Below are 25,631 nucleotides of genomic sequence, written 5' to 3' on the forward strand. Positions count from 1 at the left end.
GAATTCCCGTCAAGCATGAATCGGGCGAAACCAGCAATCATCGGTGTCACCCAAGTGTTGTTCAAATGTTGAAACGCTAACTCGAATTTTTATTTTATTTATTTAATTTTTTTTTTTTTTGTTATGTTTTTAGTAATTTTTAAGGTGTGGGGGTGACTTTATTTTCTGATTAGTTATTTATTTATTTTTTTTTTTTTTTAATTGAATTTTTGGGAGTTTGATTAGCCAAAGAAAAAGCGCTATCTAAATGGAAGCAGACGAGTACGACATTCGAATTGGAAGAAAGCGACTAAACAAAAAAAAAAAAAAGCTGACAAATATATTTTCAAAACTTGCCAAATAGAAAAATGACTGGCAAGAAAATAAATCTATACATGTTAGAAAAAGAAATGAAAACATGCAGACAATCTCATATTGTCGGGAGAAGAAATTGCTGTCTCTAAAAAATGAGGTGCAATAACACAAATGTTTACTTAAAAAAAGATTGTGTGTAAAGGATGGTTTCTCCTGGAGATGTACAAATGGGAAGTGCCACCAAAAGAACTTGACTGAACAATAAGTCTTGAAAATAAAAAAAAAATTTTAAATACGGTTACAAAAAAGAATAATAGAAAAAAAAAAAACGTGTACTTACACCTAACAATTATACGGTTAAAAAAATCTTTCCTCGGAGAAAAAAAACAAAAAAACTTTCTGTTGATAAATATTTTGCAAAAAAAAAAATTAAGTACTAAAATGAAATAAACATTTAAATATTTCAAGGTAGTTTTTTTTTTTTTGTTATTTCTGATTATTTGCATTTGTATTTTTTCCGGTTTGTTTTTTGTTTTTTTCATTAGTCTGCAAGTCTGCATCCATTACAACACTCGGCTGACACCGATGATTGCCGGTCTCGCCCGATCCATGCTTGAAAGGAATTCACAAGAATTCGGGTTAAATTATGCAAGAGTACCAATTCTTGTATGGAGTTGATGCATGTATCTAAATGTTGTGTAGCAGGAGGCTCATATTGGGCACTTATAACGGGTACATGTAATACAGGGATCATAATACACAAATAGCGATGATAATGAGGGAGACATGATAATGACGATGACTGTGACAATTCTTGGGGACTTCATATTAATACGGACTGGGATATATGATGCAACAGTTCTTAACACATATAAAGAGGAGAGGAGAAGATACTTCACTTATGATGATGGTGGGGACCCATAACTTGGAAGGGGTTACACAAGAGTTTGTTATAAGATGATGATAAACACATTTACCTTTTTGTTGTATGAAATGATGAGACAAATAGTTACAAACATATTTGGTTTTTTATTCAATCGACCGTAATGTCAGGAACTCAAACTTTGATTTGCATGGTCTATTTTTCCTCCCTTCATTTCTAAGGGGTTCTCCTCTCTAACTGACTCTCTCTCATCAACTCTTACTTTCAACTCTAACTCATCAACTGACCTCTAACTTTGAACCCTTAGATTCCTGTACGGAGAAATCTCCTTTGTTTATGACATCAGAAGTGTGGTTCTCAAACGTGACTAATTTTCACGTGGCTTTACAAATGTTTGTCCAAACACACTTTTAGCAAACAAAAGAATCCTCAATTCTAATTTTAACCTATTTTTAAACAATATATTTTAACTCGCATTGTCTATTCTTTTAACTGACATATTTAATATCCAGATTTCTAAAAGAATGGACAATCGACTCTTTTTCCGACATAAAAAATATTTAACTATTTCTAATAGAATTACAATCGACTTAATTTCTAATAGTGTTGGGACGATTCCTAAATTTTTCCGATTTCAATTTCAGGAAAATGTTGATTAACAATTCCGATACCAAGTATGATTCTGATTCCTGTGGAATTGTTGTTTTGGAATATACCATTATATAATCAAACAGCGAAAAAGTGGAAATACAATTAAGGGAATTTCAAAAACGATTTGATTTTTTTCGCAAAATTTCTTTCATTGAAGATAAAAGTCAAAACATATTTTAACCATGAATTAAACATGTACCATGGAATTAATAACAATCAATTTCAGGAGTTATTTAATATATTAAAAAATATGAAGAAAAGGTAAATCATGATTAATTCAAGAAAAATACGATAACATAAAATTTCAAGGGAATAACATGTTTTGTCTTTTGATATTCATTTTGTTTTATTTTCTCTTTATCTTCGATAATTCTTTAAAATTTAACTGTTTTTTTTTTTTGCAGCTTCAATCGCTAACTGATTTTTATTCCACTTTCTAAAATATTCTTATTTGTAAATGAAATTTAAAAATGACTAAATCTTTGATTAAATTTTTAGCCTTTGATATTGAATCGTCTCAAATTATTCTTACTTATTTATTTGACTTTTTTAAAATATTTTAAATAATAATAATGTTATTTTTTAAATCTAAATAAATTGGTTTATTTCTATATTTATTTTTATAATAATTATATACTTATCGTCCTTTAATGTTTATTCTTATTTAATGTCTTAACTTACCTCTTTATTTCTACATAAAAAAGTAAATTTTGGTAATTGCTTATTTCTATTGTTAAATAAAAATCATTTATTGAACTTTCGAAATCGATTCTGCCTAAATGCTGTTTCTGACAACCTTTTTATTTTTATTTTTTAATAGGGGTTGGAAAATATTTACCTATGCTCACATCATGACTGATACCAGGCATCGGTAAATGTCGACCAAGCCTCTACAGTCCTTTAGTTGAATGGCTCTGAGTGACTAGTTAGTTTGCAAAGTTAGGGTTCAAATGATTAAAAAAACTTATTTTTCACATTTTTTTTTGTTTTTATTGTGCAAAGAAGTTCCAAAAGAAATGTTTAATTGCTTCATTCGCAGAATATTTGAATGAAATGTAAATTTTTAAAAGAAAAAAAAAATTAAATTCATTTACCACATTTATTTAACAGATAGCAAAATGATTTTCTTTTGTAGTTTTCGAAAGACCTTAAGCGGAACTGTCAGTCAGCATAATATGTAGTTCTAATGTTTTTGTTTTTGGATACTTCAAAAAAGCTGGCCAACTGTTAAAGTTTTGCGAACTGATACCACGTGATCAGTTTCACTTTTTTTTTTATTGCTTAAATAATTTGACTTTGCTTGTTTTATTTTTTAAAAATATAATGGTTAACAAGACATTTTTCATTTACTAATGAGATTTTTCATTCATTTACTAATGGAAGAGTGTCGGTAAAAAAAATTAAGAAAATTGCCAAAAGATAAGTGCCCACCTCTTTTTTTTTACCGTCACCAGTTGGAAAAACCACTGATTTTTAATATGATTTACTCGCAAGGAGAGCACTGTAAAATCATTTTTCTCTAAGGGTTAAGTATTCATCAACTTTTTCATGGACTTGATGTAGTTAGGCTGTTTTTTTGTTATCAAGGCCGATAGGCCACTCAAGGATAAGGGTTAAAGAGTGTACAGTAGTCAAAAGGACAATATAGTAATCGATAGTAATGGTAGTTCTGTAAATTTGTTAACTTAAGTGGAACGGCTCATCAGAAACTGGTTCATGTTGGACTTTAAGACAACCATAACCAACTGAAAAGCAGAAAAACGGAAGACAATTCCACAGGTGTGCAGTTCTAAGAAAGAATCTATGTTTAGGTTTAGGCACAGATAAAGAGTGAGGGGAATTATTGATAGTGTTTTCAGCTAGACAAGTGTTTCTTGTGAAAGTTTAGCGAGGGGGGACCATAGATTGAAGCTCAGTCGAACACTTTCCATGAAAATAACGGTAAAGCAGAGACAAACTCGCAACATCTCTTCTGTGAGATAGAGGTTGCAGCAAAGAGAAAAGGACATCTCCCACCAGGCCACGAAGTCTATTTTGAACCCTATCAAGTCTTTTCTAGCAGCTCCGGCCCATATGTCGCAACAGTATTCCATCCTTGGACGTATCTGGCTCTTATATAGATAGAGAATTGCATCAGCAGTGAAATATCCTCAATCAATAGAAGGAGCCAACCATTTTTCCAGCGGCCTTGGCAACAGATTTGATGTACGTATTCCATTTAAGATCAGGAGTAAAGGTCAAGCCCAGAAGCCTGTCAAAACTTGAGGCCTCCCCAAGACGAGAGCCATTCATTTTAATTGATGCCAGATGGGGATCAGAACGTTGATGATATAAAGATAGAAGCTTGGTTTTAGATGCATTAAAAGTAACCAGCCACTCCTTTCCCCATTGTACAACGTGATCAAGATCAGAGGAGAGAGAATCGGAGAGAACTTGGATGTTTACTGTCTTAGATGTGCTACCATAGATGGTAGTGTCGTCAGCAAAAATGTCTACGAATTATGTAAGGATGTGATTAGGAAGATCATTAATGTATATCAGGAAAAGAGTTGGACCCAGGGTGGAACCCTGAAGGACTCCAGCATTAATACTGTGAGCTTCTGATTTTTGCCCATCACTACTACTCTTATGAACCTATCAGAGAGGACTGATTTAATAATTGAGAAGACATTTCCAGCTATAACATTAGCTGGAGATCCTGTGAAGTAAACCTTCATGTGACACCCTATCAAAGGCCTTTGATATGTCAAGAGCAATTGCCCTAGAAAGGTTGCCTCTGTCGAGAGATTCGCCAATCCTATGAGATATAACTGTAAGCACATCTGCTGTAGATCTAGCAGAACAGAAACCATATTGTGTGTCACTAAGAAGGTTATTTTTGCTGAGATGGTTGATTACTTCTCTATTTAACACAGATTCCAGCAACTTACTCATGACGCACAGGAAACTTATTGGCCTGTACTGAGAGGGGGATGAGCGATCACCTGAATTCTTAAATACAGGGCTTACTGATGAGATTTTTCAGGGTGATGGGAAGCTATTCTCCTTAAGACAACATTTAAACAGTTTTGTAAGTATGGGCGCTAGTTCTGGTTGAAGTTTTTTTGAGTACTATAATTGGAATACCGTCAGGGCCAGTTGCTTTACTGGAATCAAGGTTTTTGATTAGCTTGGCAACATCACGTACAGATATATGTATATCACATAGTGTGTTTTCTGATACAGGAGGAAATATTGGGGGTTGGCGGCCTTGGTCTCAAAGGGTAAAATTAGCTACAAAGTTCTTGGCAAAGAGTTTGGCTTTGTCTGATGCTGACGAGATTAACTCTGGTCCATTGATGATAGTTGGGATAGAGCACACGCTTCTGTTCATGATTCTGTTTGCTATTTGCCAAAACTGGTGGGAACCAAGCCACTGCTCAGCTACTTTGAACTTGATGGACTGAGCATATAACTCTCTTGCATTCTTTATTACTTTCTTACAATGGTTGCTGGCAATCCTGAAAGTGGCTTTAGTTTCCATACATCTAAGCAGTGGAAAAAGTGATTTCTATGCGCAATAGCAGCAGCACATTCTGGAGAAAACTATGGCTGGCTGTTAGGTTTTTGCTGGAACTTTTTCGAAGGTATGAAGTGGTCTATACCTACAATTAACCATTCCGTCAGGTCTGATACTATAAAGGACACATCCTTTTTAAACATGGAACGTAGAGGAAGATCCGATATAAATGTACGGAAACTATCCCAGTCAGCCATAGTGTATCGATATACTGTACGATGGAGAGGTACGTCTGAGGACTTATTACATTTCATTTTTATCTTAATGTATACAACTGAGTGGTTAGAAGATCCAAGAGGAGACAGAACAGAAACTGAACATAGTTCAGAGCAAGTTGTAAGAAAAAGGTGTAGGAGACTCGCATACTGGCCGTCATTGTCGGGCACACGGGTGGATTCGTGAACAATCTGAGTGAGGTCATAAGCAATGGAGAAATCATGACAGAACCTCCCCTCATCATCGGTCTTGTTTGAGTGGGTCAACCATTCCATATGAACATTGAAGTCTCCACATACGTGAATGTTAACTGAAGGATATGCTGATAGAACTTGGTCAATTTTCTCAGATATGCTTTTAAAGATAGTAACTCCGCTGTTATGGTGGCGATAGAGAGTAAATATAAAAGTGATAGTGTGAGCTAGTGCAACCCGGAAGCACATATAGGGTAAGTTAGGGTCTTCTCTGGAGATGTCCCTACCACATGAAAAGCCATCTTTAATATAGGCACATATTCCATACCCATGGCAATCTTGGGTGTCAGATTTGGAAGTTAAGTTAGAGTATCCTTTAATTACGAACTCATTTAGGGAAATAGTCTGTCCAATTCCGGTTTCGCTTAAAAATAAAAGGTCTGGTTTAGTCTTCTGTAATTGGGCTTCAACCTCTGGAAGGTTAAAACGTAGACCCCTGATGTTAGAGAAGGAGACATGGTAGTGGGGGGTCTACGTTGGAAGTTTCAGATCCGAGTTTAATCGTGTATTTTTTATTGAAACTTGTCATGATGGAATTTTGGAGTTTGTGGACTAGGTCGTCAGATTTACTGCAGGGCAGAGAGGGGAAACTAAGAAAGAAAAGTAATGAAGAAATTATTATTTTTTTCTTTTTTGTAGAACATGATAAGGTAAAGCCGTAACAATTACCCACTAATATGGCATCGAGAGGCCCCACCAGAAGCTACTGCATGGTCCAGAATTCATTCACCAAATGGCAATACAGCAGCCCCAGTACTTTGCACCTGCTGATAGGACAGCCTCCTTAGTGGTTAATCCAAGGTTCAGGTCCCTGACTATCAGGCGGATAACATCAGCCCAGATAAAATGTTTACCTCCTACCCTTACTAGTGACATGGCGACATAGAAACAGAAAATTTCCGCCATCTCTGTCGACGTTTCACGCAAAATACTGCCAACCTAGAATACAGCTTTTGCTTCTCCCTTTGTCAGAAAAATCACTCATTAAAAAAAATGAGGACTGCGTGACAAATAAAGAGAAGCGAGAGTAACGGGAGCTGCCGACAACGCTTCCACAGAGCGTTCTCTACTCTCCTTTAAAAAAAAATCTATTAAGTATTGTACTTAATAAAAGTCCAACTGGCGTGTTTTTTAAAGGGAAAGTATGGTGATAGATTCACCTCTCACGAATTAACAATGAATACAATTTCCTAATCTATTCATGCAATCAACTTGGTAGATATAATAAACATTTATGACGAGAAAACGCTATCGTTAAATAAAACAATCAGGAAATAAAAATATAAATTAAGTATTGAAATAGAATGTAGTTATTAATATTTGAAATTAAACATAAAAATTAAAATATACTTATCTCTGAGGGGGGGGGGGTCTGAAGGAAAAATAAAATGGTTGAGTATGCTATCCTTAAGATCAACTTGGTAGATATAAACATTTATGATGAGAAAACGCTATCATTAAATAAAACAATCAGGAAATAAAAATATAAATTAAGTACTGAATGTAGTTATTAATATTTGAAATTAAACATAAAAATAAAAATACACTTATCTCGAACACGCTTCGTCTCCAGAGTGCAAACTGATTTGAAAAGAGGGTACTCTTGTATAATTTGATCCGGATCCTCGTGAATTCCCGTCAAGCCCGGATCGGGCGAGACCGACTACTGAGCGGCATAACAGATGCAGGCTAAGGAAAAAAAGGGAAAAAAAGCAAAACCGAAAAAGAAAAACAAGTTTTTTTTTAATTTATCTGCAAAAAAAAAAAAAGGTTGTTCACCCGTATAATTGTTAGGTGTAAGTACAATTTTTTGTTTAATTATTATTATTTTTTTTTTTTTAGTCGGAAACGATTGTTGTACCCGGCAGAATATTTTTTTTCTTATTGGAAGGAGGGTTTTGGCGTTTTGATTTGGCACGGTGACCAAAAAACCTTCCTAGGATTCTCCCAACGTTATGTTTCCTTCGGTTGAATAAGGATTCGTCAATTTCTACAGTGTGCCCCTGGGCCTCCTATCTGCCGGGGATTGCTCAGGAAATACTCTTGACAAATTTCCCTCAGAAAGTTCTTCCAATCCGTGTACGTGTGTTCAGATATAACACCGCGTTCTCTCTTAATATTTTTTAGTGTCACCATTTCGAAGGCCCATAAATAGATTATTTTCACTATTGTTGCAGTATCCAAATTGGAATGTGCAAAAAACTATCCTATGCGCAATGACACCCACTGTCTACACTGACCACTGGTACACCGCCAGGAAAAGACATCCTTTACGCAATTTCTTTTTTTTAGTAAACATTTATGATTACATTTGTTGCATCAGACAAAGCCAGACAAAGCCAAACTCTTTGTCAAGAACTTTGCAGCTAATTCTACCCTTTGCGACCAAGACCGCCAACCCCCAATATTTCCTCTTGTATCAGAAAACACGCTACGTGATATACGTATATCTGTACGTGATGTTGCCAAGCTAATCAAAAACCTTGATTCCAGTAAAGCAACTGGCCCTGATGGTATTCCAATTATAGTACTCAAAAAACTTCAACCTGAACTAGCGCCCATACTTACAAAACTGTTTAAACGTTGTCTTAAGGAGAATAGTTTCCCATCTCCCTGGAAAATCTCATCAGTATGCCCTGTATTTAAGAATTCAGGTGATCGCTCATCCCCCTCTCAGTACAGGCCAATAAGTCTCCTGTGCGTCATGAGTAAGTTGCTAGAATCTGTATTAAATACAGAAGTAATCAAACATCTCAACAAAAATAACCTTCTTAGTGGCACTCAATATGGTTTCCGTTCTGCTAGATCTACAGCAGATGTCCTTACAGTTATATCGCATAGGATTAGCAAATCTCTCGACGGTGGCAATCTTTCTAGGGCAATTGCTCTTGACATATCTAAAGCCTTTGATAGGGTATGGCATAAAGGTTTACTTCATAAGATCGCTAGCTATGGTATAGCTGGAAAAGTCTTCTCAATTATTAAATCATTTCTTTCTGATAGGTTCATAAGAGTAGTAGTTGAGGGGCAAAAATCAGAAGCTCACAGTATTAATGCCGGTGTCCCTCAGGGATCCATCCTGGGCCCAACTCTTTTCCTGATCTACATTAATGATCTTCCAAATCATATCCTTACATCATTTGTAGACATTTATGCTGACGACACTACCATTTATGGTACCACATCTAAGACAGTAAACGAGCAAGTTCTCTCCAATTCTCTCTCCTCTGATCTTGAGCACGTAGTACAATGGGGAAAGGAGTGGCTGGTTACTTTTAATGCATCTAAAACCAAGCTTCTCTCTTTACATCATCAACATTCTAATCCACATTTGTCATCAATTGAAATGAATGGCTCTCGTCTTCAGGAGGCCTCAAGTTTTGACAAGCTTCTGGGCTTGACCATTACTCCTGATCTTAAATGGAACACGTATATCAAATCTGTTGCCAAGGCCGCTGGAAAAATGGTGGGATCTTTCTATCGATCCAGTAGATATCTCACTGCTGATGCTATTCTCTATCTATATAAGAGCCAGGTACGTCCAAGGATGGAATACTGTTGCCACATCTGGGCAGGAGCTGCTAGAAAGGACTTGGCCTGCCTTGATAGAGTTCAAAATAGACTTCGTAGCCTCGTAGGAGATGTCCTTTTCTCCTCCTTGCAACCTCTATCTCACAGAAGAGATGTTGCGAGTTTGTCTCTGATGTATCGTTATTTTCATGGAAAGTGTTCAACTGAGCTTCAATCTATGGTCCCCCCTCGCCAAACTTTCACAAGAAACACTCGCCTAGCTGTAAACACTATCAATAATTTCCCCCACTCTTTATCTGTCCCTAAACCTAAACGTAGATTCCATGAACAAAGCTTCTTTCTTAGAACTGCACGCCTGTGGAATTGTCTTCCGTTTTCCTGCTTTCCGGCTGACTACAATATGGTTTTGTTCAAGTCTAAAGTAAATAAGTTCTTGATGAGCCGTTCCATATAAGTTATTAAATTTACCAAATTTTCATTACTAATGATTACTATATTGACCAACTTCTACTGTACACTCTTTAACCCTTATCCTTGAGTGGCCTCTGGGCCTTGATAATGTGGTGATGCCTTTGTAAAAAAAAAAAAAAAAAAAAAAAATCTCATTCTTTGAGAAAGCAATTTCTTTTCCTGACAAAAGGAAATTGTCTGCATCGGCGTTTCCATGTTTTTTTCAAGCATGCACAGATTTATTCCCATGGCTGTCATTTTTTTTTTTTTTTCAGTAGTTACTTTCTTCCAATTCGATTGTCGTCTGCTTACAGTCACAAACTAAAGTCGTATTAGCATTTCAACATTTGAACAACGCTCGGCGGAGGCCGATGATTAGCGGCTCGCCCGATCCAGGCTTGATGGGAAATCACGAGGATCCGGGTCTAATTATGCAAGAGTACCGAAAAGAGTTTTAGGTTTAACAATATCAATGTTCCAAAAGACTTTTTTATTTATTTATTTATTTTCCTTTTTTTTTTAATTAACCGTTAAAACAAAAACGTGGTCGCTTTCTGAATTTATCTAGTGACGTTTTAAGAAATTGCGATATAAGAGAACAGCGGGGGGGGGGGGTCTTCTGAAATTCAACTAGTGCCGTTATAAGTAAATTTAACATAAAATGAAAAAACAAGAATTGAGAGGGGGGGGGGGTTCTGAAAGAAAAAGAAAATGGTTGAGTATGCTATCCTTAAGATCAACTTGGTAGATATAATAAACATTTATGACGAGAAAGATCTACAGACATGGCATAAAATTCTTGGACACTGCAATATTCCTGATATCAAAAAGTTGCCGACTGTAGTTGATGGAATGCAAATACAAACATCAAAAACCTTCAACTGCGACGTCTGTACGCAAGGGAAATGATAAACTATCAAAACAAGATACCAGACAAAAAGGCCAAAAAAATCCTATCAATGGTGCACTGTGACTTGAACGGTCCCGTAGAACCGATGGCCAGAGAACATTATAGATATGTGTTGAATTTCGTAGATGACCATTCAGGTTTAATAATAGTTTACTTTTTAAAAAACAAATCTGATACCCTGCTAGCAACTAAGAAATATCTAGCCGACATGGCCCCCTACGGTGAAATCAAGTGTATTCGCTCTGACAACGGTACGGAATTCACCAATAAAGACTTTGAACTTTTACTAATTAACCATCATATCAGGCATGAAACATCAGCTCCTAGATTGCCACACCAAAACAGGACTGCTGAACGTGCATGGTGGACATTTTTTGAAATGGCAAGATGCTTACTCATTGAATCAAAACTCCCTAAAAACCTCTGGACATATGCACTTATGGCGGCAGCTTATATACGCAACAGGTGCTTTAACAAAACACTCTCTAAAACTCCATATGAATCTTTCTGCGGTAAAAAAACAAATTTAAGCAGAATGTATATATTTGGTTCAACTTGCTTGGCATATATAGAGAAAAAGAGTAAATTGAATATTAAAGCCGACAGAGGTATATTTCTTGGATACGATAAAAACAGTCCAGCCAATTTAATATTTTTTCCCGAAAAAAATAAAATAAAAAGAATCCGGTGTGTAAAATTCACAGACACGTTTAATTTTATAGACAAAAACCCGTCATATGAAGAGGATGAAATTATGTTACCTCAAATAATTAGAACAAACGAAAACAATAAAAATGATGGAGACGAGAGTGTCCATGATGATGATGATGATAAAGTCTCTCAGATTTACGGTAAAGAATACTTCTCTATGTTTTCACCGACCACAAACCTAACGACAATCAGAATTTTACTGCAAGTCGCATCACAATATGACCTAAACATCCATCAAATGGACGTAAAAAATGCTTATTTGAATGTCCTAATAGACTGTGAAATTTATATTACCCCTCCAGAGGGATTTATAATGAAAAATAAAAATAGCGTGTGGCGACTTAACAAGTCATTATATGGTCTAAAACAGAGTGCTCAGTGTTGAAATACAGTATTTCATGATTATATGATTAAACAACAATTTAGACAATGCGCTGTAGACCCCTGTTTATATACCCAACACAAAGACGATAAACTACTGATTTTGGTTTTGTGGGTCGATGATATTTTAATCGCATCAAATTGTGACATAATGTTAACTGATGTTAAGAACAAATTAAGTAAAAGATTCAAAATGACCGATTTTGGCAAAATATCCTGGTTTCTGGGGATAGAATTTACTCAAAGCAAAGGACTTGTTACGATGACTCAATCGAGATACATCAACAAAATACTATTAAAATTTGGAATGGGAGAGTGCAAGAAACGCTCTACACCGGTTGAAAATGATATTAATAAAAATATACACACAGAATCTGAAATAATAAATGACACACAATATCGCGAAATTATAGGTAGTCTTGTATATTTAATGACTGCAACTAGGCCCAACATATGCTATACAGTAACAAAACTGTCACAAAAATTATCACGACCGACAATGAAGGATTTAAACAGAGCTAAACAAGTCCTACGTTATTTAAAAGGAACTAAAGAACAGAAGTTAGTATTTAGAAAATCAAGAAATCCCCTAAAATTAGAAGGTTTTTCGGATTCAGACTGGGCAAACGACGAAGATTGCAAAAGTGTATCTGGATATTGTTTCAGACTCTGTGAAAATGGGCCTATTATTTCATGGAAATCTAAAAAGCAACAGATTGTATCTCTCTCTACGTGTGAAGCAGAATTTATCGCGATCACACACACAACCCAGCAAGCATTCTACCTTAAAAATATCCTGAAGACTATTTTAGAGCCAGAATTGATTACAAGCCCCATAGTAATTAATTGTGATAATCAAGCCAGTATAGTCTTAGCACAGAACACGATAATCAACCAAAGATCTAAGCATATAGATATAAAATACCATTTCATAAAAAACGAGATAAAAAAGGAATCTATTATTTTGAATTACATATCATCAGAACAAAATATCGCTGATGTATTTACGAAACCGGTGACAAGGATAAAGCTACAACGTTTTTTCTCAAAACTTGTTGGGGAATTCGACTGAATAATTTTTTTTTTCACTGCCCTGTATGTATATAGATTTCTATATATCAAAAAAAAAAAAAAAACATAGTCCTGGACAAGACGTTAAACTGTATCCATTTTATTTGTATTAACACTTTAACCTACTAATGTGTAACTAATACTTTTGCTTAAAAAAAAAAAATTCTTTGTAATTTTCCTTTTTGACATTTGAACACAATTAAAAATGGCGTCTTTTTAATTGCTAAAATTCTAAGATCCAAATGATTTCTAATTTTTGTTATGTCTAAGTGAATATAAAAATATATATTTATTTTTGAGCAGAACAAACACAAGGGACTTCCCATTATAAAAAATAGGGAGGATGTTGCAATATTTTGGAATTATAATGGGGTATGATCCCACACAGTCGGACGATTCTATTTATAAACGACGCTGCTAAGAACTGACGAATCAAATTAATTCACGTTCTGCTACCAACCAATCAGAAACCAGAATTGCTTCATAAATATTAAACCTTTTCTGGAGCAATGTCACATGTTCTTTTCCCGGGTTTCGACACGGTAAGAATATTTTGTTCTGTGGAACTGTCTACTACAAACAAGTCACCTCCCAGGACTTGTGTGTAACAGCAAACCATCTGAAACTGTTCTGAAACTCAAAATCGCTTACACTTCTAGACGCTATCATTAAATAAAACAATCAGGAAATAAAAATATAAATTAAGTACTGAAATAGAATGTAGTTATTAATATTTGAAATTAAACATAAAAATTAAAATACACTTATCTCGAACACACTTCGTCTCCAGAGTGCAAACTGAAATAAACTTCGCTCACAAATGAAAACAATGTTACCTTGCAGCCCTTAAAGTTTCGCAATAGTATAAACAGATAACTAATCATGTGCTTCAAAGTTTCGAAACAGACAGCATCTATGTATGTGACGGAATAAGAAAACTCATTAAGATAAATAAAGATTACCTTTAAAGTAGTTATTAAAATTCTTGTATATCATATTAAATATGTTATGAAAAGTTCTATGACGTTTTTATCATAAATTTTTGACAGCATTAATCTCACTTCAAACAAACAATTCAACTTAAAAATATAAGAGAATGGTAATGGGAGAATCATAAATCTAACATATTTTTTAATGATGCGATTCCAATTCCTCCCAAAATACACGATTCTTACGATTAACGATTCCGATTAATCGTCCCACCACTAATTTCTAACATTCCATTTTTCCATTATTATCTTTAACACTTGCCTTCAGGGTTCGATTCTAGCCTTTTCCTAATATCATTTTCACTTATCTAGTATGTCTTTTTACATAAGAAGGAACAGCCCTTTCATGTAACACGAGAAGACATGTTTCCTATTTGTAGTTGTTCCAGTATTGATGTGATGCAAATGAACTTCAATTAATCTTAATTGAAGTTCATTTGAATCATATGTTCTTCTTCTCCATATTTTTCAAACTCACAATATCTAATCATAAAAAGCAAGGGTAGAATTTCAATGGGATCTCACTAGTAATCATGTAAATATATTTTTTATGTTTTGTTTTATTTAGATCCTTTCTATTATCTTCATTATTAATATTTATTTTTCTTTATGTTTTTTCTGCTATTTCTAGTTTCAGAAAAGTCTGAGGAAGATAGTGAAAGCAAAAGAGACAGGTATGTTCTACACATATCAGTCAAACCAACACAGTGTTTTTCTTTTTAGCAATGATCGTATAATTCTGTTCGAATATGAGTAAGTACTGTAATGTTTTCTGAACCAGTTTTTACAGTAATAGGGGGAATACTGAAAGTTAGTGACTGATTACAAACAATTTGTAGCAAAGGTTTTTGCTAAATGTCTGGCTTTATCAGATGCTGAGAAGATCACCACAAGACCATGAGCAAAGAAAAGAATGTTTATTTTCTGCAAAAGTTATCAAGTCTGAAGATGTATTTATCCAGATAGAAATTTAATTCAATAAATTTGACAAGAAATAAAATATACATACTTCAGTTGCAATGTAGAGAAAATGAAAGTGGAGGGGGGGGACAGGGTAACTGAAAAATTACTTTTTCTAATCATGATATGTTACAATTATTCAAGTGGTGTCCTGCCTGGTACAGACATTGACAACTATGGCTCTCCATCCATCTTTCTCCCTTGAGGCATCCATGAATTCATTGTTACTCATCATTTTTGATGTTGCCCAGGTGTTCAGACTGTCAATGTATGTTTCTCGTCCATTGCTTCTTCTACAGCAGTCTTTCTCATTATGCTTTGCTGATTGTCGGAGAGTAGTTTGATGACGATCAGGTGCCATCTATCGATCATGGTAATCTTTACCAAGTGATGTGTCCTGATTCAGAACCCTAATCATACTGTTTCTCAAATAAAGAATTTGATGTATTGCCATAGCTTTCTTTGCAGTTGTACAGGTGGTAGTTTGCAGTTTTTTTGTGTCCGAACAGTGCCCATATTTGGCAAGTGTACTCAGAGGTAACTTCTGCTTAGCACAATGAAATACGAAATAATGAACAAAATTATTTCTGTTTGCTTCCATTTTACATCAATTCCCAGCTTTACATGACCTCATGTTACCCTGATGGGTGGGTTAAGTGGGTTCTCGACTATGCACAAAACTAGCAGAGGGAAGGAGGCATCTTATTTTTCCTTTCACAGTAGTGCTGTCCCACTACCCAAATGTTACAATAGTATTGACTAATCATATTACAATACTATTGACTCTGAAGCTGTGTTTATCAAGACAGAAATGACAAAAAATGTTGGTACTTATGTATATTAAGTTATATGTAAAATATAGCAGTTCAAAATTAAATAACTGGAAAACTTATAAATATAATTACCTATCAGTTGAAAATATTTATATGCACGAATAATTACAGAAAATTAACTAGAATTTTAGTAATATATAAAATTTCTTTCTTATATTTCCTTACACTAACACCATTTTGCATCTTTTATTAAGTGTTACATGAAAGAGCAAATGTGTCAGTCTATCAATTCAGAGTAGTGCACAGTAGCTTAAAATGGCATCAATCCAAAATATAATCATAAATATGAGAAAGAAATTATATTTATTACTAAAATTCTACTCAATAATTTTTGGTGTAAATTAATATTTTAAACTGATAAGTATATCAATAAGTTTTCCTGTTCATTTTGAACTGACATATTTTGCATGCTTTCCATTATAAATAATCATCATTTTTTTTTTTTTTTCTTAATTAAAAAATGTATTCACAAAGAAACAAAATTAAATCTGTACTTACCAAAAGAAACAATGACAAATGACATATTAACTTTCGGTTATAGTCAGCTAATGTACTCCCTAACTTCCTGTATGGCTGCTACTGAAAGCAGTAACAACGCAAATCAGGTCTTTCACTTGAATTGTTCTTCAGTATTTTTATTGTGAAGCGATTTATTGAAATAAAATATAAGAAAAGGACATTTTTGAAAAGTACACAATAAAAATTATCAAAATTATGCAGATAAAATAAGTCTTTTTTTGCACTTTTAATAACAAAATTAAAAAATAAGTTTTTATTTTGTTTGAAATCTTATAAGAAATATGTTTATGAAATTATAATATTTTTTATTTTAATTAATTTTAAAAAAATGTTAATTTTAAAAATAAAACTTTTTTTTATTTTAATTTATATAATAAAGATATGTTTATGGAAGTATAAAAATAAAATTATTGGAATCAAAATAACAAATGAAATTATTGAAATCAAAATAGCAAATTTTTAACATTATAAGAAAAAAATGTATACATAATATTCTCAAAATTGTTTTTAAAAGATTTTAAAAAGGTTTTCAATAATTCTTAAAAAACCTAAAACTAATTCTTAAAAAATCTAAAACTAATTTTTAAAATTCTTCATTCTTAAGGCTGTAAAAACTTTTCAATCATTATTTAATAAAAAAGAACGATCGGAAAACCGTAATTGAAAAAGAGTACATGCACAGGCATGAGAGAAAAAGCGAAGGAACTGATATGCCTTGTTACCGTTTCTAGTCGTAGCTATGCTGGAAGTTAGGAAGTATGTTAGCTGACTATAACCTAACTTTCTTTTAAATACTAAGATCTGTTCGGCATGAAAGGAAGTGCTTTTGATACGTCAGAAAAAAATTAGTTTAAATTTCAGTTAAAATTAACTTAAAATCAGTTGTTTACAAAATTTTTACTTCAGCTACTAATGTAGTCTTATAAAATAACCAGTTTCTATTCTTCAATAGATTTGTTTTTTCATTCTTTTACAGAATGCAGAAGAAAACATTAGTTTCAACTGAAACAACTTCTCAAATGACTGCATCTCTTATCCAAGCAAACAAACAACCGCAAGGTAAGAACTCTTGCTTCTTTGACATTAGCATGAAAAAGAGGATGCCATTATTTTTTTGAATAGACCAGTTTTTTCCTAATTGAATTCTTGAATAATCATAAACTCTTAAACTTTTTATCAGGGGCAACAACTACTGGGGTATTATGTAGGAATTTGGGCAGCAAGATGCCTGGGGCACTTGAACTTCTGCACATCAGTACAGTTGGGGAAGCAGGGACCTGGAATGGAATTCCAAAGTCTAGCGGTTCTGGGGAAGAAACTACTGGAGTAGAAAGATCTTTTACATCTAGGGATCTCTACAGTGTGGGGGTGGGATTTAGCAGCCTGTCGGGTTTGTCGAAGGTGTTCACGTCATGCTTGCAGTTCGTCGGAGCATTCACCATTAAAATTAGAACAGGCTGAGGGATGCAACATTTCATCGATGGGACAGCTTAGATGTCAGTTCAGGGCCTATCAGATTTGCGACTCTCTTTTGAACCTTGTCAAGGAGCGAGAGACTAGTAGCAGATGCAACAGCCCAAATATGACAGCAATACTCCATACATGGGTGAATGGTGGCCTTATAGAGGTGCAGGATACTTACGGGTGTTAGTAGTTTTCTAGCACAGTAGAGAGAGCCTACCTTCTTTGCAGTGGCCCTGGCAATGCTTTGAATGTAATTGTTGCAACATGTTTCCTGTAAACGTTAGGCCAAGGAGTTTGAAAGATGTACTCTCAGATAAAGAGTCATTGGCCATTGCTGTAGGTGGTAGAGAAGGTTTCCTGTAATTATTGAATGAAACTAGTTTAGTCTTGGCAGCATTGAACGTGACCATCCATTTTTGTCCCTATTCCACTACAGGTTGGAGGTCATCCTCTAGTGTTTCTGCCATTTCTTTAGATATGTTCATTTGTTTTCCTGTCATGCCTGTTATAGAGTGTGGTGTCATCAGCATATATACCCATCTCAGAGGCAATTTTGTCGGGGAGGTCATTTATGAATATCAGGAACGATAGAGGTCCAAGGATAGACCCCTGGGGCATTCCCGCATTTATATCATATTGTTTAGATGTACGACCGTCGAGGACAACCTGGATTTTTCTCTTATCTAAGAAGGATTTAATTATGTTAAGTATTCTACCAGTGATACCGTATGATCTAATTTTCCTGAGGAGACCCTCATGCCATACCCTGTCAAAAGTCTTAGATATATCTAGAGCTACCGCTCTACCCTCCCCCGCTTTGTCCAGTGAATGGTATATATGTTCAGAGATTAGTTAGGATGTCTGCTGTGGAACGAGCTTGTCTAAATTCATATTGTTTGTCAGTCAGAAGTTTAGCATCTGTAAGGTGATGGACTAGAGCTTGGTTAATTAAGGTCTCAAATATTTTGTCAAAAAGTGGGAGGCGGTTAATGGGGCGATAATTTAATGGGTCAGTTCTTTCGCCAGAATTCTTGAATACTGGTACCACAGAAGCAGTTTTCCAACAGCCCGGAAAGCAAGATTCATTAAGGCATTTGTTGTAGAGTTTGGAGAGAACTGGAGCTACTTCGGCTGAGCACTTTTTTAATAGCACAGTTGGGATAAGATCGGGTCCACATGCTTTTGAAGTGTCAAGTACATTCAAAAATAAACAAGATTTTTTTTTAAATTCTTAAAATTTAAATTTTATTCATTGCATGTAGTGGCATTGATTCAGTGGTTATAGATGTAGGCTGTATTTGCATTCATCATCACATCTGTTTTACATACATTTGTTCTCAGCTCTGACTATGGAATGTTGACAACCATCACATGATCCCTCCCATAAATACCAAATTCTAAAATAGAATCAGAGAAATGAATGCCAACATAAGAATGATATTCATTCATACAAGAATTTTTTTTTTTTTTTTTTTTTTTTTTTTTTTTACATAGGAGTCACCACTTATCAAGGCCTGGAGACTACTCAAGGATAAGGATTAATGAGTGTACAATAGTCAGTTGGACAATATCGTAGTAATCGTTAGTAATGGAAATTTGGTAAATTGGATTACATAAGGGGACGGCTCATCAAGAACTTGTTTACATTTGACTTGAAGACAACCATATTGTAGTCAGTTGGAAAGCAAGCAAATGGAAGAGTTCCACAGGTGTGCAGTTTCTTTGGGGTTTTTTTGGGGTGGGGGTACAAAGTAGTCGCCACTTATTAAGGCTCGGGGGCTACTCGAGGATAAGGGTTAATGAGTGTACAGTGGTCAAAGGGAACATGTCATAGTAATCTTTAGTAGTGAAAATTTGGTAAATTGGATTACTTAAGGAGATGGCTCATCAAGAATTTGTTCACGTTTGACTTGATATTGTAGTCAGTTAGAAAGCAGAAAAACGTAACAGAGTTCCACAGGCGTGCAGTTCTAAGAAAGAAACTTTGTTCATGGAATCTACATTTAGGTTTAGGCATAGATAAAGAGCGGGGGAAATTATTGATAGTGGTTTCAGTTAGACGAGTGTTATTCATGAAAGCCAGGCCGGGGGGGGGCATAGATTAGAGCTCAGATAAGCACTTACCATGAAAATAGCGATAAAGCAGAAACAGGTTCGCAATGTTTCTTTTGTAGGAAAGAGGTTGCAGGGAAGAGAAAAGGGCATCCCTACTACTTGACTCTTATGCAGGTAGAGAATTGCATCAGCAGTGAGATAACTACTGGAGAAGTAGATCGATTCCATCATTTTTCCAGCAGCCTTGGCAATGGATTTGATGTACATGTTCCAGCTCAGATCAGGAGTAAAGGTCAGACCCAGAAGCTTGTCAAAACATGGAGCCTCTCCAAGATGAGAGCCATTTATTTCAATTGCTGCCAGATGAGGATCAGAGTATTGCTGATGTAAAGATAAAAGCTTGGTTTTAGATGCATTAAAAGTAACCAACCACCTCTTTCTCCATTGTACCACGTGTTCAAGATCAGAAGAAAGAGAATCAGAGAACTTTATAGTCTTTGAAGTGATGCCCTAGATGATAAATGTCTACGAATGTGATTTGGTAGATCATTGATGTAGATCAAGAAGAGAGTTAGGCCCAGGGTGGACCCCTGAGGGACTCCAGCATTAATACTGTGAGCTTCTGATTTCTACTCATCAACCACTACTCCTATGAACCTATCAGATAGAAATGATTTAATAATTGAGAAGGCATTTCCAGCTACAGTGTAGCTGGAGATCTTGTGGAGTAGACCGTTGTCATATTTTATCAAAGGCCTTTGATATGTCAAGAGCAATTGCCCTAGAAAGGAAGCCTCTATCAAGAGATTTGCTAATCCTATGAGATATAACTGTTAACACATCTGCTGTAGATCTAGCATAGGATAGAATTAGCTGCAAAGTTCTTGGCAAAGAGTTTGGCTTTGTCTGATGCTAACAAGATTATCTCGGGTCCATTGATAATGGTTGGGATAGAGCACATGCTTCTATTCAGAACCCTGTTTGTTATTTGCCGAATTTGGTGAGAACCAAGCCGCTGCTCAACTACTTTGAACTTGACGGACTGAGCATACAACTCTCCCGCGTTCTTTATTACTCTTTTACAGTGGTTGCTGGCAGTCCTGAAGGCGGCTTTAATCTCAGTACATCTATTATGTTGAAAGCAATGGAAAAAGTGATTTCTGTGCACATTCTGGAGAGAACTACGGTTAGCTGTTAGGTTTTTGTTGGAATTTTTGAAGGTATGAAGCGGTCTGTACCTACAATTAACCATTCCATCAGGTCTGATACTATAGAGGACGCATTCTTTTTAAACATGGAATGCAAAGGTTATTCTGATATAAATGTACGGAAGCTATCGCAGTCAGCCATAAAATATTTATGATGGAGAGGTACATCTGAGGACTTATTACATTTTGTTTTTTTCTTGACTGATACAACTGAGTGGTTGGAAGATCTTAGTGGAGACAGAACAGAAGATGAACATAGCTCAAGGCAAGTTGTGAGAAAAAGGTCTGGGGGATTTGCATACTGACAATCAGTGGTGGGCACACATGTGGGTATATGAACAATCTGAGTGAGGTCATAAGCAGTGGAGAAATTGTGACAGAATTTTCCCTCATCATCTGTTTTGTTTGAATAGGCTAAAACTTCCACATTGCAAACATTGAAGTCTACACAGATGTGAATGTTAGCTGAAAGATAAGCAAACAGGATGTAGTTAATTTTCTCAGATATGCTCTTAAAGATAGTAACTCTTCTGTTGTGGGGCGATAGAGGGCAAATATAAATGCAGTGGTGTTAGTAAGTGCAACCCGGAAGCACATGATAGGGTAATTTAGGCTCTGGAGATATCTCTATCACATAGAAAGCTATCTCTAATGTAAGCACACATTCCATGCCCATGTCGATCTTTGAGGTCAGTTAGAGTATTCATTAATTACAAACTCATCTAGAGAAATAGTTGATCCAATGCCAGTTTTGCTTAGGAATAATAGGTCTAGTTTTGTCTCCTGTAATTGGGTTTCAATTTTAGGAAGGTTAGAACATAGACCCCCTAATGTTGGAGAAGACATGGTAGTGGGGGTCTACATTGAAAGTTGGAGTTCTAGGTTTAATCATGTATTTTTTCTGGAGACATTTCATGATAGAGTTTTGATACAGGGCGACAGACTTGGTTAGAGCAGGGCAGAGAGGGAATTTAAGAGAAAAAAAAATGAAGAAATATTTTTTTGTATGATACAGTAAAGCCGTAACAATTACCCACTAATATTGCATCAAGAAGCCCCATCAGAAGCTTTTGCATGGTCCAGAATCTATATACTAAATGGCAATACAGCAACCTCAGTACTTTGCACCTGCAAACAGCCTCCTTAGTGGTTAATCCAAGGTTTGGGTCCCTGACTGTCAGGCGGATAACATCAGCCCAGTTAAAACGTTTACCTCCAGCACCCTTATTAGTGACATGGCTACAAGGATAGACATAGAAAAAGAAAATTTCTGACATCTCAGGCAACTGCTCCTGCAAAAACACTGCCAACCTAGAATACAGCTCCCTTTGTCAGAAAAATCACTCATTCTAAATGATGACTGAGGAACAAATTAGAAGCAAGAGTTACTGGAGCTGCCAATAATGCATCCACAATACATTGTCTACTTGCCATATAATACATATGAGTCATTATATAATACAATTGTGGCTATTACTATGTTGTCTATCATTATGTTAAACTATGGTAACATTAATCGGTCACTTTTTGGCTAACTTTAACTTCTAAATAACAGCATGTGTGTATGTATATATATATATATATATATATATATATATATATATATATTTATTTTATCATGATAGATGAATTGCTACATACTGGAAGTCTTCCTTTGTTTAAAGATAACAGTCACCCAGGACAAGATACTTTGGAAGAAATGATGGATAAACAGAAATTCTTTTTTGTAAGTAACTTTTTGTTATATCATCACTTTAGCATATTATTATAAAGTTCTGTTCACATGTACATTCATTGTTTTTGTAAAATATCTGTGATAAAATTTTAACAAAATCTGGCTTTAACAAATATTTGGCTTTCCATGTAGCTATGTATCAGCAATTTCATGTTTTAATTCCAACCCAACTTTCCAGAAATCATTACACTCATCTGAGATTTTACACTGTTTTTTTTTTTTCTCCCAAAATAAAAATACAGTGGAATCACTAAATACAAAATTAATTCCAGCTTGGCTTTCATATCTGGAAATTTTGTATCCTGAAAGGTGTTTTTCACATAAATTGTTTAATCTGTTTCAAGCCCTATTATTAAATTATTAAATTTTATGATAAAAATAAAACTAGAATTAAATAAGAGTCAAATAGTACCTCGCTTAACCATTAATACCTTCACTTGCTATTTAATTTTTACTTTGACATTCAGATATACATTTTTATTTAATAAAAACGATGGAGAAATGTGACTTAACTTTTTTAATCATTATTTTAATCATTACTCCTAAGGTCATGATTTCAATCAAGTCAATGGGTGCGCAGAAGAAAAAAGATTAAACGTGAAATGGAGTATTTACTTTCTTAGAGCTAATTTGCAATTTCTAAGAAAAATAACCACAAACTCCCCCACCTTACAAAAATTTTAAGAGGGTATAAGATAAAAATTTAAAAAAAATCTTTCTTCAATCGAAATTCTTCAATTGTGGTCAAAATTGTAATGTGTACATTAATTTTTCAATTTTTCAAATAAGTTTACTTTATGGGGGAGAAAGGAAGTAAGTAGAAAAAATAAAGTCAAGTTCAAGAAAAATCAACACAAAATTCCAGAAAATTTTATAAAATTTCCATTTTTAAAAAAGATTTTCAAAGAATCAAGTGTCTGAAAAATAGCCTTTTTGTCACTTGTATCTGTTGCATCCTGAAAACTTTTTCATATCCAGGGACAAAAAAATTTTCACATCACATTCATAAGCTGAGTGTTTTGTACCCAGAGGTTCCACTGTATATCACATAAAAGTAGGTATCCCAAACTGGCCTAGATTAGGTGCGAAAACTAGTAAATAAAGTAAAATTTCCCTTAACTTCAACTTGCGATATCTCGTTTGTTTTTTGGGTTATTTTGATATGGTTTTGATTTAAATAAAATTTAATCTTTTGTCTTTATAGATATATAATTCTTTTTCTTGTGTCTTTAATAGTTTTTTTTTTCAGGATTTTTCAAGTTATGCCTCTAATTTTGGTAAATGTCGCTTTATTTTTTACACAAAAAAAATGTTGATGTTTTTCAAATTTGTTGCACTTCATATTGTGAGTCTCTAGGTATATAAAAATGGTATCATTTTAAAGAAAAAAGGTCACTTAATAACATGGTGAGGTTATTAAAAGGTTATAAGTGGTTTTTCTAAAAAAAAATCCAACTTGGAAACTTCAGTGAAAGAAACATGAAAGAAATTTTATAGTAAGAATTCCGAAAAAGGCATTGTTTTGTAGAGGAATATCTCCTCTTTAATAATCTGTTGGTGTCGTGTTTATGGCCCTATAAATCAAGGAGTGCACACCAATAAAAGTTAGGGTACCTACAGAGATTTTCAACTTAATGCCAGAGAGACCAATTATCAACTGTCAGCTAGCCAGTAGCCACACAGCAGCAGCACAACTACTGACTGACTGAACGGAAAAACATAAACAAACAACTCGTTTCACTATGGACTTATCAAAGTTCTTAGGTGAGTTTGTTTTTTCTTTATTATTTAAAAGTTATAGAAAGATATTTTTTAATTAATATTTTTAGAACGTCATTAAAAAAAATGAAAATTTACAATTTAAAAAATAATGCCAGTTTATTTTCTATAGCTTTTTTCAAACTTTCATATGTTCTTTCATTGCTTTCTCCTTCGGTTACGGTTCGATAAACTTCAGCATTGTTAAATTATTTTAATTAAATTAATTAATAAAACCGTGTACAAAACTGACGGAAACTTTTATTTTTTTCGGTTGGATAAACTTTAGCATTGTTAAATTATTTTAATTAAATTCCATAAACAAAACGTTCGGCTAGTGACTTATGACGATAAAGTATATGTTTTTGTTACTGTTCAGAAACATAAGTTTTTTTAATTATGAAAAAAAAAGAGAATTAAAAAAAAAATTGTTTAAAATAAATTACTTAAAATAAGCATTATTTATTTATTATTTTTTGTTTCTTTGTTTTGGATTCGTAAAACATGTCAACATTTACGCTTTGTAGAAAAAAAACTGACTAAATATAAAAACTCAGTTCCAAGGCTATATATTAGCAAATATATTAAATTATTTTGTCCTAAAATTTGAAAATAATTACATAAAAACTTTTTATGTCAGCATTAACAGAAATTGTGACAGAACGCATATTAATTTTTTTTTGTCGTCACCCGTACATACACTCATAAACAATAAAAGTGGTTGCAGGACAGAATGGCTGGCATTCTGCAGCAAAGAAGGGTACCAATCTCAAATCACAAGTTATCGGGCAAATAGGTTTAATTCTCTATTTGAAAATGCCCTGGCAATATATCACCATAAAGAGCACATAAAATTATTTTTATCTGTGTTTGCAACATCTTGCAATATGAAATTACAGAGTGTTTTGACTGACATTTCTGATGAGAGACTACATTCCCTACTTGCTGCAGTTGGTTTGCTGAACATTAATTTGACCAAACCTTTCTGGAAACTTGTTAACAGCACTGTTCAGTATGTTGACTTCCATCACTATATCAAGAAAATGGCTCTAAGTTTAGAATGCTGGATCAACAATCCCCAGTTGTTATTAAAATCTGACTGTAAAGATGTATTTAATGGGGAATTCTTTGAGGAAGGCAATGTGTCTCTCTGTATTAGTCTCACGGCCCCTGAACTTGTTTTAGAATGTTTGCGCAAG

General features: G+C 34.4%; 1 protein-coding gene across 21 annotated transcripts in view; it reads left to right on the forward strand.

Annotated features, from left to right (window-relative positions):
* The window catches only part of LOC145291308 (centrosomal protein of 162 kDa-like), a 927,819-nt gene that overhangs the window by 355,320 nt on the left and 546,868 nt on the right, over positions 1-25,631 (forward strand). For 12 of the 21 annotated variants that reach the window (XM_080137033.1, XM_080137018.1, XM_080137021.1 and 9 more), the window contains 3 exons: positions 14,532-14,574; positions 17,189-17,271; positions 22,565-22,665. In XM_080137033.1, the coding sequence (XP_079993159.1) occupies positions 14,532-14,574; positions 17,189-17,271; positions 22,565-22,665 (227 nt within the window). Of the gene's footprint in view, positions 1-14,531; positions 14,654-17,188; positions 17,272-22,564; positions 22,666-25,631 lie in introns of all 21 variants that reach the window. The other 9 variants (XM_080137038.1, XM_080137039.1, XM_080137035.1 and 6 more) reach the window with 4 other exon arrangements.

This window comes from Euprymna scolopes, chromosome 12 (assembly GCF_053919585.1).
Source record: "Euprymna scolopes isolate OS-2025 chromosome 12, ASM5391958v1, whole genome shotgun sequence".
Classification (NCBI taxonomy): domain Eukaryota; kingdom Metazoa; phylum Mollusca; class Cephalopoda; order Sepiida; family Sepiolidae; genus Euprymna; species Euprymna scolopes.